We start from the raw sequence: 12,547 nt of genomic DNA, 5'->3' as shown, positions 1-12,547 counted from the left end.
AAAATATGTTTGCTGCTGGGCGTGGTGGCACATCTTGTAGTCCCAACTCTTGGGAGGTTGAGACAGGAGGATTGCACAGGTTCGAAGCCAGCCTCAGCAACTTGGTGAGACCCTGTTTCCAAATAAAGTATAAAATAGGTCTGCGAGTATAGCACATAGGTAAAAGCCCCTGTGTTCCACCCCCAATACCCCACCCCCCCACACACACCTTTTGTATATTTATTTCTTAGCTTGGCTTTCTGTGGTTTGTGTCTGTGATTGCACACTTTAGTGCTTGTCTCATGACTGGTTGTAGGATACCTAAATACTGTTGCGCCAGTAAGGCTCTCATGTGCTGGTGGAAAGTGTGTGATTTGGGAGCTCATTAAAAGTTCAGTTCATTTTCATGCTTGCCTCTTTTTCTTGCTATTGGGTTGTCTTACATTGCCCTTGTGTGCACGCAGGCCACTCCCTTCTTTCCCTTTTTGGCAGTACTGTGGATTGAATAGGGTCCCATGTGTGCTAGGCAAGTGCTGTACCACTGAGCCACATCTCAAGCCCTGTATGCAGATTGCTGTCAGCCAGAGATGTGGGGCAGGCCTGATCCCTCAGCCTTCCAGTTTTCCCTCTGGGTATGTTCAGCCTCTCAGTTAGCTGGCATTTTATAGAAAGCTTGGGACCTTTAAGGTCTCAGCTGTGCAGCCTTGTAGTCAGCCAGGGTTGTGCAGAGGGCATAAGGCTTGCCCTTCCTTCCTTCCTTCCTTCCTTCCTTCCTTCCTTCCTTCCTTCCTTCCTTCCTTTGCTCCCTCCCTCCCTCCCTCCCTTCCCCCCTTCCTCCCTTCCTCCCTTTCTTCCCTTTCATCCCTTTCATCCCTTTCTTCCTTTTCTTCTTTCTAAGCTGTATAGCCTTATAGTCAGCCAGGGTTGTGCTGAGGGCAAAAGGCTTGCCTTTCTTTTCATTTCCTTTTGTTTCCTTTCTTTCTGTACTGGGAATGGAATCCAGGGGCATTCTACCTCCAAGCTACACCTCCAGGCCTATTTTTATTCTTCACTTTGAAACAAGTAGCAGAGGCTGTCTGTGAACACGAAATGCTATCCTCCTGTCTCAACCTCTCAAGTACTGGGATTACAAGCATGCTCTACCACCAGTGGCTGCATAAACCCTTTTCTTACTCTTCTATGAGTTTCTGATTTCCAGGATCTCTGTGAAATTTCTAGGTAGCTCTCAGGTTCATGGCTTGTTTCAGTGGTATAACAACTTCAGGCTAAGGGAGCTGCAGGTTTTTCTGTTTTCCTCTTGGTATGAGTTTCTCCTCTGTGCTTCACATCAAAGTCATCTCTTTGGGGCAGTGAAGCTACTATTTTCACAGTAAACATCACTTTGATGGAATTTCTATGTCTGTGGAGCTGGGGTAGGGGGATGGAGGCAGCTTTTGGTAAGAGGCCAGGCTTCTGCTGTTCTTACCAAGATGTCTAGTTATTTGTCATGAATAAACTCCTTTTTTGCTTTTTTCCTTTGGTTCACTTAAGAGCACAAAAATGGGTATTTTTGATGGTTTGATCCAGTTTTTTAAATTAAAAAAAAATTTTTGCCGTACTATAGTGGGATGGAACCCAGGAGCATTCTACCTCTGAGCCACACCTCCCCCCACCCAGCCCTATTTTTTATTCTTTATTTTGAAACAGGGTCTCACTGAGTTACAAAGGGCCTCACTAAGTAGCTGAGGCTGTCAGTGACCTGTGATCCTCCTGTCTCAGCCTCCCAAATGCTGGGATTACAAGTGTGTGCCACCACACTGGACTTGATCCAGTTTTAATTGTTATCTAGGCCTAAATTTTTTTACTTTCCTGGGAAGTCCAACTTTAGAACTTCATTTTTTATTCTTTTTTTTTTTTTTTTTTTTTTTTTTGGTGGTACTGGGGATGGAACCCAGGGGCATTATATCTCCAAGCTAAACCCTCAGCCCTATTTTTTATTCTTTATTTATTTTTTATTTTTATTTTTTGTAGTACTGAGATGGAACCCAGGGGCTTTCTACCTTTGGGCTACATTCCCAGACCTATTTTATAGTTTATTTGGAAACAGGGTCTCTCTAAGTTATTGAGAGCCTCACTAAGTAGCTGAGGCTGTCTGCAAATCGTAATCCTTCTGTCTCAGCTTCCCAAGTACTCGGGTTACAAGCGTGAGCCACCACACCCGGCTAGAACTTAAGATTTAATTTTATTTATTTTAATTAATTTATTTTTTGGTAGTACTGGGGTTCCTGGGAGCCCTTCTACCTCCGGGTTACACTCCCAGATCTATTTTTAATATTTTTATTTGGAAACAGGGTCTCTTAAGCCAGCGCGGCTGGCTTCGAACCTGCACGAGATCCTCCTGTCTCCGCCTCCCAAGCGCGGGGATTACAAGTGTGTGCCACCACGCCCAGCTAGAACTTAAATTTTAAAACGTAAGACTATTACATTTCAAAGGTAGACGCTCTTTTCTCTAATTTAGGCTTTGTCTGTGATGATAGTGGACAAGTGATTTTCTCAAAAAGAGATGACACAGAAGGTGGGACAGTAGGCCTTCTGCTCTGCATAGGTATATTGGCGAGCTTAACTGAGGTTATTGAAGGGCTTGGTGGCTGTTGTGGTGAGTAGATGAGTTGTTATTTCAGAGTTGAGTCAACTGTTGTTGACAAAGCACCTTTCCTATAAAAATTATGTGACATAGGTTTTGCAGGTATGATTATTTTACAGATAAGGAAATAAATTCTAGGGACTTACCTGTAATCATAATATTTATGTTCGGTAGGGATGGTACTTGTACCCTTTTTCCTGGATTTTCCTTGACTTTTTTTCCCTGGTACTGGGAATTGACCCAGAGACACCCTACACTGAGTTATACCCCAGCCCTTTTAAGTTGCCAAGGCTGGCCCCACTTGGATTGTCCCATCTTGGTCTCCTGCCAGGCATGTGGCACCGTGCCCAGCTTCCTTGTTCTTTATGTAACTGCTTCCTTGCCATATCATCATTCTTTGAAGATTGTTGATGATCTTGGTGTATTTATATAGGTAGTGCTTGAAGTTAGCATAATTCATGACCGCTTTCCTAAGTTTTTACTAGGAGCTGAAATTCTCATAATCACCCTTAACTAAATTAAGAGCCCATATTTGTTACAGACAGTTATTTAGCAAACTAATAAGAGTTAGAGAATGAGAAATCCCATGGCAGCTTCCTCTGCCAGCTTCCTTTTTTTTTCTTACTCCATAGATGCAGATTGTGCCCAAGAAGCCCCTGCATTGCAGAGGGACTGGAGATCTGTATGATCTGTTTATTTCGCAGTTGAAAAGGGTAAGGGGGCCTTTGTGGGGGAGGGGCATGGGTGCCCTGAACTTAGCCTTATGTAGCTTAGCCAACATTGATTTTGGGGTTGCTTAAACATAGTATTTAAACAATCTTTTATGAATTTTGTTTGTCCTATATCAGTTAAGGGTCAGATTATCATATTAAAAGCATTTATTATAATGGTATTTTTTTGAAAGTCCGGTTCTTAATAAGTCAGATATATGATTCATGCTTCTAAAATTCTGAACCTAGGATCATTTAGAATATTAATAATTTTGAATATATTGGAGTAAAATTTACTACAAAGATTTTTAAAAGGTTTTAGATAAATATAACATGCTATAGTTGATGCCTTTATTAATCTGCTTTGTTCCTTTTCCATAAAACTGTCAATCTGTAGAATAAAAGGGGGACTTGTGGATATGCCATAAACATTGTAGGTGGGGTGGTGTCTTTTTCTTGATGCTAGAAAGTTATACTTCGTTTAATTTTTTGTTTACCCTGGATGCTAGTGAAATTTCAGTTGTATCTTTAAGCTGGCTTTGTATTTGATCATTGGGATAAGTGTAAAAATGCAATTGAATAATGTTGGTTCCCAAAGTAGGTCTCACTTGGCAGGTTTATACAAGTGCCAGATATGTTGGTATGTATAATAGGATAGAATTAAAATAAGTAAGGAAAAGTTTAATGTTTCTTTAAAGTCACAGAAGGTTTGGACAGGTGATTGTAGACTTGGTGGATATTTGAGAAGACTTGAGGTGGTAATGGACTGATGGGCTTATTTTTACTTTAGAGAATATACCTGGGAGTAAAATAGCTTTGTTTACCCGATATATATATATATATATATATATATATATATATATATATATATGTATGTATATATATATATGATCTAAATAGATAAGTTTAGTATTTTGTGCTTTTTATATTTTTTAAAATCATCTACATTTGACACAGATTTTAAGAATATAACAATATTATCATATATGTTATCATTACTACTGTTAATAAATATTTTACTTCCTAGTGCCGACACATTTGGAAGACAATTTTTATTCTTAATCATCTTGAATGACCTTTTTCCCCCCTTCTGTTTTCTTTAAGCCATAAGGATGAGTTTACCATTATTCCTGTACTGGTTGGAGCTCTGAGTGAGTCAAAAGAACAGGAATTCGGAAAACTCTTCAGTAAATACCTAGCGGATCCTAGTAATCTCTTTGTGGTTTCTTCTGATTTCTGCCATTGGGGTAAGTTCTAGATTTTAACATATCATGGTAGATGTTACATACTTGTGGTTAAAGGTTCTTTCTCATTCTAAGCTCTGGTTTTCAATTCTTTATCACTCTCTTTGGAAAGTTTTACTTTTACAGCAATGTATAAAGTAAATTAAAAAGCCTTTTGGTTATTTAAGAAGTATCAGATTATGTTAGTGGATTATGGACACATTTCCAAAGGTGACTGGTAAACTTGGATTCACACTGTGAGGGCACCCTTGCTTTTAGAAACTTATGTTAGTAAGAATTAAGACCTTTTAACCCCATTTCCATGTAGATATATATGGTAGATTCTCTGAAGAAGGTTTTGGTGGATAAAACAAATGTTCTTCGTTGGAATATAGAAGAACACTGTGCTATGCTAGTCTTTTTCAATTTTCTTTTTTGTAATTAGTTTCTTTCTTTTTTCTTTCTGTGCTTATTTTTTCCCCCCCACAATTGCCATCAGTTTAGAGCTACCCTCCAAAGATTCTAACACGTTGGCTATTAGCACTGTGGTCTTCATTGCTAATGCTTAATAAGGGTAAGGACTCTTCAGTGATTTTTGTGATTATTGTGAATTAAGAGTAAGGATTCTTCACAGTGAATAAAATAGATTGTAAAAGAAGAGATACGTTTGTGGAGATCTTTTCCAGTAAACATTGTTTTCACATTTGTTTGGATGGTGTTTGCTCTCATTTATCCATTATTGTCCTAGAATATTTCCAAGTTCTTTTTCACTTAGGACGTCTCTGTGAACCATTTATTCACTGGCTTAAGGATGCCAGTATCTGTTCATTCTTTAGCTGTTACTTTGATCACAAGTAAACATAAAACATAAGACTATAATTTTAAGATAGAGTGATTGAAGACCAGATAAACGTCACCCTTAGTGAGACCTAGGAAACACCCTGCTCCTCACATATCTACCCTTTGATTATCAGAAGCTATTTGTCTGGCCTCATTAGGTCTTCTCTTGTGTTCTTTGTGGCCTTCTTAAAATGGAGATCTCAGTTCAAACGAAATGTCTTCTATGACAGTAGTCTAGATGACTTATTTGTGTAAAGCTGATTCTCAAGTAGGGGTAATTTTCCTCTAGGGGCTGATCATTACGACTGGGATGAGGTTTGAGGGGTCATGATGCTACTGGTATCAGATGAATAGAGTCCAGTGAAGCTGATAAACTAACCTTCTACAATGCATAGAATGTGATCCTCTTCCAGCCTGCCCCCAGTCAAAGAATTGCCTGGCCCCAAATGTCAACAGTGCTGAGGTTGGGGAGCCTGTATAATGGCATTGCAGGTAGTGGAGTTTCCTTGAAAAAGGCCCAAGGAAGCTCTCAGGGTTCTTTACTAATTAATCCCATTGGCTAGTTGGTGTGCTACCTTTGGCAGAAGTATATTTTTGGGGGAGGGGTGTTGGATGTGAACCTGGGGCCATTCTTCCTCCAAGCTACACTGCAATTGCCCTTCCCCCCTTCTTTTGAAACAGAGTCTTGCTAAATTTCTGAGAGGCTAGCCTCTAACTTTCAATGTCCATCTCAGCCTCCCAAGTATTGGGATTACCTGCAAGTATCTTCCACATCTGGCTTCCTCTTTTTTTGGAAGGCTCATGTGAATCAGTTAATTTAAATAATTACCTCCTCTGATATTGGGCTCTTTATCTAAGTTGGCAACATTTGTAGCCATAGTATACAAAACAGAAAGGAATCATCCTTTTTTTTTATCTTATTAGTAAAGAATTCTAAAGCACAAAAGCTCTAGTCCACTACTCTCTGCAACCTATAGTTGTTGACAGAAAAGTAAATTTTATTTTTATTTTACATTCTACCTTGATCTTCAGAAATTTCTTAGGCCATTTCTCTCTCTGGGCTACACTCCCAGACCTATTTTATATTTTGATTTGGAAACAGGATCTCTTAAGCCAGCAAGGCTGGCTTTGAACCTGCGTGATCCTCCTGTCTCTGCCTCCCAAGCGCGGGGATTACAAGTGTGCGCCAACACACCCGGCCTCTCCTGATATATATATATATATATCTCCTGATTATATATATATATCTCCTGAATTTTTTTTTTTTTGCAGTACTGGGGATGGAACCCAGGGGCATTCTACCTCTGAGCTACATCCCCAGCCCTATTTTTTATTCTTTATTTTGAAACAGGGTCTCACTGAGTTGCAAAGGGCCTCACTAAATAGCTGAGACTGTCTGTGAACCATGATCCTCTTGTCTCAGCTTTCCAAATGCTAGGATTACAAGTGTGTGCCACCATGCCCAGCTTTCTTTTTTCTTTTTCTTTCTTTCTTTTTTTTTTTTTTGGCAGCACTCGGGATTGAACTCAGGGAAATTCTAACTCTGAGTTATACCTGTTTTTTATTTTTGTTTGATAACAAGGTATCACTAGATTGCTGGGAGTCTTGCAGTGCTGCTGAGGCTGCCCAAGAACCTGTGATCTTTAAGTATCAGCCTCCCAAATATTGAGATTACAGGCGTGTGCCACCATTCCCAGCTTGACTTCTTAAATTTGAATATTTAAGTAATAAGAGAAATTTCAGGTGATGATTGTTAAAAAAAGAAGGAAGTTGCCACAGCTTGAAAAGTGACAGCTATGAAGACTAAAACCTACTTATATTTGTTTGGTGGTTAAGTAGTAGAGCTTTCCCAAGTGTCCAGTATTTATTGACACCATAGTTAACACTGCTCATAAGTGTTTACTTTATGGCACTGTGGTAATTCTGAGAAATCTGATTGGGCGTTAGGGGCTAGGGAGAAGTGTGACATGGATAATAATCCAGAATTATTACTGTCTTTTCCTCCACCCTACTGTAGTCATTCTTGTAGAGTAAGATACAGTTTCCGTTTTGCAAGCCTGCTGAAGTTATGAGTCATGGGCTAGCTGTGATTAAGCTCTCTTAGGAATTACGCTTCATGCTTCTCAAATTTATACTCTAGTAGAATTGGGCTTCTTTGCTAACTTAGTGTGTTAGTTGTATTATCATTTCAAAAATGTAGCTCCTTAGTCTCCTTTCCCCCTCCCTCCTTCCCTCTAGGGATTGAGCCCAGGGGCATTTTGCCTTTGAGCTCTACCCCTGATTCTATTTTTATTTTATTTTTTAAATTTTTTGCAGTACTGGGGATTGAACCCACGGGCATTCTACCTCTGAGCTATACCCTTAGTCCTATTCTTTATTCTTCATTTTGAAACAGGGTCTCATTAAGTTGTGGAGGGCATTACTAAATAGCTGAGGCTAGTCTTGAACCTCCTTTCTCAGCCTCCTAAGTACTGGGATTACAAGCATGTGCCACCATACCTGGCTGGTTTTTTTGAAACAGGGTCTTGCTAAGTTGCTGAGACTGGCTAGAAACCTGCAATCCTCTTGTCTCAGTCTTTGAAGTACTGAGATTACAAACATGCACCATATAATGCCTGGCTTCTTTCTTTTTTATAAGACACTCTACAGATTAATTTTTGCCCCATAAAAACAATTATAACACTGAATTCTAAATAATTTCACAGGAGAGACTCAGATTGAGTTAGGCTTTTATTTTATTTATTTATTTTTGGTGGTTCTGGGGTTCCTGGAAGCCCTTCTACCTCCGGGCTACACTCCCAGACCTATTTTTTATATTTTTTATTTTGAAACAAGGTCTCTTAAGCCAGCACGGCTGGCTTCAAACCTGCGCGATCCTCCTGTCTCCGCCTCCCAAGCGCGGGGATTACAAGTGTGCACCACCACGCCTGGCATTGAGTTAGGCTTTTAATATCTACTTCATAATTCTAAATACTTAAATTTTCAGGAAAAAGTACTTAATTGATTACAGTACATTTTATTAATTACTCATATAGAGTTTTTGTATTTTTATTATAAAATTACTTTTTAAAAAAATGGATTTCCAGCTGGGCATGGTGGTACATGCCTGTGATCCTAGTTTTTGAAGACTGAAATAGGAAGATCACAGGTTCGAGGATGGCCTCAGCAAGAAGTGAGATTCTCATCAACCTAGTGAGACCCTGTGTTTAAAAAAAAAAAAAGAAAAGATATATATATGTATGTATATGAGAGAGAGAGCGGCAGCGAGAGCGCGCGTGTGAGCGAGATTGAGAGAGCAAGCTGGGGGAGTAGGTTAGAGGTAGAACTCCTCTGGGTTCAATCCCTGGTACCACATATACATACACACACACTAAATAAAATTTTTTATAGATTTTTTTAGTGTGTGTGGTACTGGATATGGAACCCAGGGGCTTTCTACCTCTGATCTATACCCCCCCCCACCCCGCCGCCTTTTTGTGGTACTGGGGACGGAATCCAAGGGCATTCTACCTCCGAGCTGCACCCCCAGCCCTACTTTTTATTTGTCATTTTGAAACAGGGTCTCACTGAGTCTCAAAGAACCTCACTAAGTAGCTGAGGCTTTCAGCAAACCGTGATCCTCCAGTCTCAGCTCCCAAATGCTGGGATTACAAGCGTGCACACCATGCCCAGCATCCTATTTTTTTTTTTTCTTCTTTATTTTGAAACAGGGTCTCACTGAGTTGCAAAGGGCCTCACTAATTAGCTGAGGCTGTCTTCGAACTGTGATCCTCCTGTCTCACCCTCCCAAATGCAGCGTGTGCCTTCATGCCCGACTAATAATTTTCTTTCAGTTTAGCTTTTTATTTAAATTTGAAAAGAGACATTAGAAGTATAAAAATAGAAAGAATAAAATACTCTTTCTTTAAAATATTTTTTTATTAATGCATTGTAGTTATATATCTTAATCTTTTTCTTTTTGAGTGAGGCGAGGCAAGGCAAGGGAGAGACAGGAACACAGATTCTGTTACCCCCTTCTCTTTGTCTCCTCACTTGGGTTCCCCAAAATGAAACCTTGCATAAACTCCTGCCTTTGATCTCTTCATCAGTCTTCCCCATGTGGAAATGTGTTAGCACCACAGGATGTTGCTTTGAAGGCCACATTTTAATGATTCACTTCCTGGCACCCTTCTCCTTACTGCTCAAGCAAGAAATAGAGGCACTAAGAAGACTTTGGTTATCAGTATTTGAGTTTTTTTTTTTTTCCCCCCCCTTTGGTACTGGGGATGGAACCCAGGGGCATTCTACCTCCCAGCTACACCCCCAGCCCTATTTTGATTTTCTTTATTTTAAAACAGGGTCTCACTGAGTTGCGAAGGTCCTCACTAAGTAGTAGCTGAGGCTGTTTACAAACTGAGATCCTCCTGTGTCAGCCTCCCAAATGCTGGGATTACTAGCCTGCACCACCACACCCAGCTCTTTATTTTGAAACAGGGTCTTATTGAGTTGCAAAGGGCCTCACAAAGTAGCTGAGGCTTCCACAAACCGCCATCCTCCTGTCTCAGCCTCCCAAATGCTAGGATTACATGCGTGCGCGCCACCACGCCTGGCTAGTATTTGAGTTTTACCATGGCTAATTTATACAAGTTGTCTTGATACTTAGTGCACTTAAGAAATTATACATCTTATAGGATGGTTTTGTATAAGAAAAAAAAATTTTATTTTTTTTTTTTGGCAGAACTGAACTGGGAATTGAACCCAGGGGCATTCTACCTCTGAGCTACACTTCCAGTTAGTCCGTCCATCCTCCCTCCCTCCCTCCCTCCCTCCCTCCCTCCCTCCCTCCCTCTTTCTTTTTGTGGTACTGGGAGTGGAACCCAGGGGCTTTTCTACCTCCGGGCTATACTCCCAGACCTATTTTATATTTTATTTGATAAAACAGGGTCTCACTAAGTTGCTGAGAGCCTAAGTAGCTGAGGCTGGCTTGGAACCTGTGCGATCCTCCTGTCTCATCCCCTCAAGCGCTGGGATTACAATTGTGTTCCACCACGCCTGTCTACAGCTTTCATTAACGTATTTTTTTAGTTAAAATTTTCAAAGTTTCTAAATGAAATTACATGTAACAAATTGAATTGCTAAAGTAGAATTATACATCTATTTGATTTGTCTTTTATGGTGGTTTTGCAAAATCAGTTCCATAAATTTACTTGATACATGTATATGATATTATTTTGTTAAAATATGAGTGATATTCATTATAGTTTAGCAATATTGACTTTTATAGGTTTACATAATTTCTTTTTTATAAATAATTGCCTTTTTTTGGTGATACTGGGGATTGATCCCTGAGCATTCTCCCTCTGAGGTACTTCCCTAGCCCTTTTTAGTTTTTGTTTTAAGATAGTGTCTTGCTAAGAGTTGCTAAGAGTCTCCCTAAGTTAATGAGGCTGCCCTTGCATCTGTGATCCTCCTATTTCAGGCTTCCAATACTGGGATTATAGGCTCCGCCACCACATTTAGTTTATGGTACTTGTTTTTAAAGGTGGCCTCTCTCCACATATTTATGAAATTTACGTCTTTATTCAGATTTATTTTATAATATATATTAATGAATGATTATTCAAACATACTTTTCTTTCTGTTGGTTTCTTGGGTAAAAGGATATTACTTTCTAAATACTTAAATTTCTTTGTGAGTTATCTAATTCCTAAAATATATCTTATCTAGCTTTCATAGTTGTCTTCTCAATTATTTGAACATACTGATTTTACAAATTTAAGATTTTGATCTTTCGCAGGATTGAGATAAGACTAATACTTTTGTATTATAACTAAAACTTTAGACTGAAAGGATGATAGCAGTTAGGGTTTTCAGAAATGATTACCTTATTTGGTGCTACTTAGATAATATTTCCTTTATGAAAAAAAATTTTTTTATTATGGTTTTAGTTCCGAATGTCCTTACTTTAGGGCCTTGTTTAAGAATTGCCTAATAATTTATACTAGATTTCTATGAGGTTTAACTCAAATACTTGAACATTGCTTAACATAAGTGAAGTGATTAAATAAATGTGCAGCAATACAGTTTTTATTGGATGTATGTCTGAACGTCTGTCCCACTGCTGATCTCTTGGGGCGGGGTGGTTATGTAGATCAGCTTTCCAGGGGCATTGTTTATTTCTGCAGCTCAGTGCTTAGGTTAATGTTGAGACATTTACTTTTTTACTTTTTGTTTTGAGATACTTAAAAAGTAGTGTTGGTTCTTGTACCATTCATTGTTGTCTGTCCTCATTAGTTGATGTTGTGTGTTAAACAGACATCCCTGGAGCTTACTCTCCACACTCTGTGAATCCACTCATTAATCACCAGTCACATTTGGAGATGGGAAAATTACTTACCTGTATTTCTTTTTCTCAGAAAGCGTGCTCTGGAATGGATTCACAAATGAGCTACCCTCCTTCCCTCAAAGAGTAAGGTTTCTGCTTTACAGGATTTTTTTCTTGGGTTATTTTTCCTCTCATCTTTTGAATTTGAAAAGAACTGAGGGAAGGCACCTGAAGAAACTACTGACATATTCACTAGGGGAGTTCCAAAGCTGGCGCTGCCCCTAGGGCAGTGTCAATGGCTCTTAAAGCTAGAAAGCTCATACTTGGAGTTGAAACAGGGGCTCAAAGAATCCATTTTCCCAGTGTACCTTCTGAAAGGATAAGTTTCAGGTAAGTAATTTTCTCTTACTATGTGATATGCTTTATTCATACTTATAAAAGTACACGCGTCCAGTTTTTCAGGTATGGAGAGGACTATATTTATTCATAGCTTAGATTCCTAACTTTACTGAAAGTCATAAATACAAAAACTTGTAGAATAAAATGTATTTATTCATGAAATTAATTTATCTTAAATGAATAATAAATAATTTAAGGTTTATTTACGGTCATTGTATTGTTAATGTAGTCATTTCCTTTAGTAGCAAATTAAATATCAAACATTTTTTAAAAGTCTGGAGAAACATTTAACAATAAGAAATGACAAAAGTCTTTTGAACTCAGTTTCCCAGTTGTGATTGTTTGTGGTGTGTATGTATATGGGCGTGCATGTGTTTGTGCTTTGCACACATACAGAAGTACAAACATGCATGCAGGCCCAGGAGGATGGCAACTAGTTACTTCAAAGTGGATGCTTTCTGTATATAGG

General features: G+C 39.0%; 1 protein-coding gene across 3 annotated transcripts in view; it reads left to right on the top strand.

The window, feature by feature from the left end:
• Positions 1-12,547, top strand: part of MEMO1 (mediator of cell motility 1) — a gene marked incomplete at its 3' end in the record, with an annotated part of 117,505 nt that overhangs the window by 84,319 nt on the left and 20,639 nt on the right. For all 3 annotated transcript variants that reach the window (XM_080711932.1, XM_080711931.1, XM_080711930.1), the window contains one exon: positions 4,417-4,559. In XM_080711932.1, coding sequence (XP_080568058.1) covers positions 4,417-4,559 — 143 coding nt within the window. The remainder of the gene's footprint in view (positions 1-4,416; positions 4,560-12,547) is intronic.

Source organism: Muscardinus avellanarius (assembly GCF_963383645.1).
Source record: "Muscardinus avellanarius genome assembly, chromosome: 15".
Lineage (NCBI taxonomy): Eukaryota > Metazoa > Chordata > Mammalia > Rodentia > Gliridae > Muscardinus > Muscardinus avellanarius.
The sequence above is the reverse complement of the archived record's forward strand: the minus strand, read 5'-3'. Positions and strand labels throughout refer to the sequence as shown.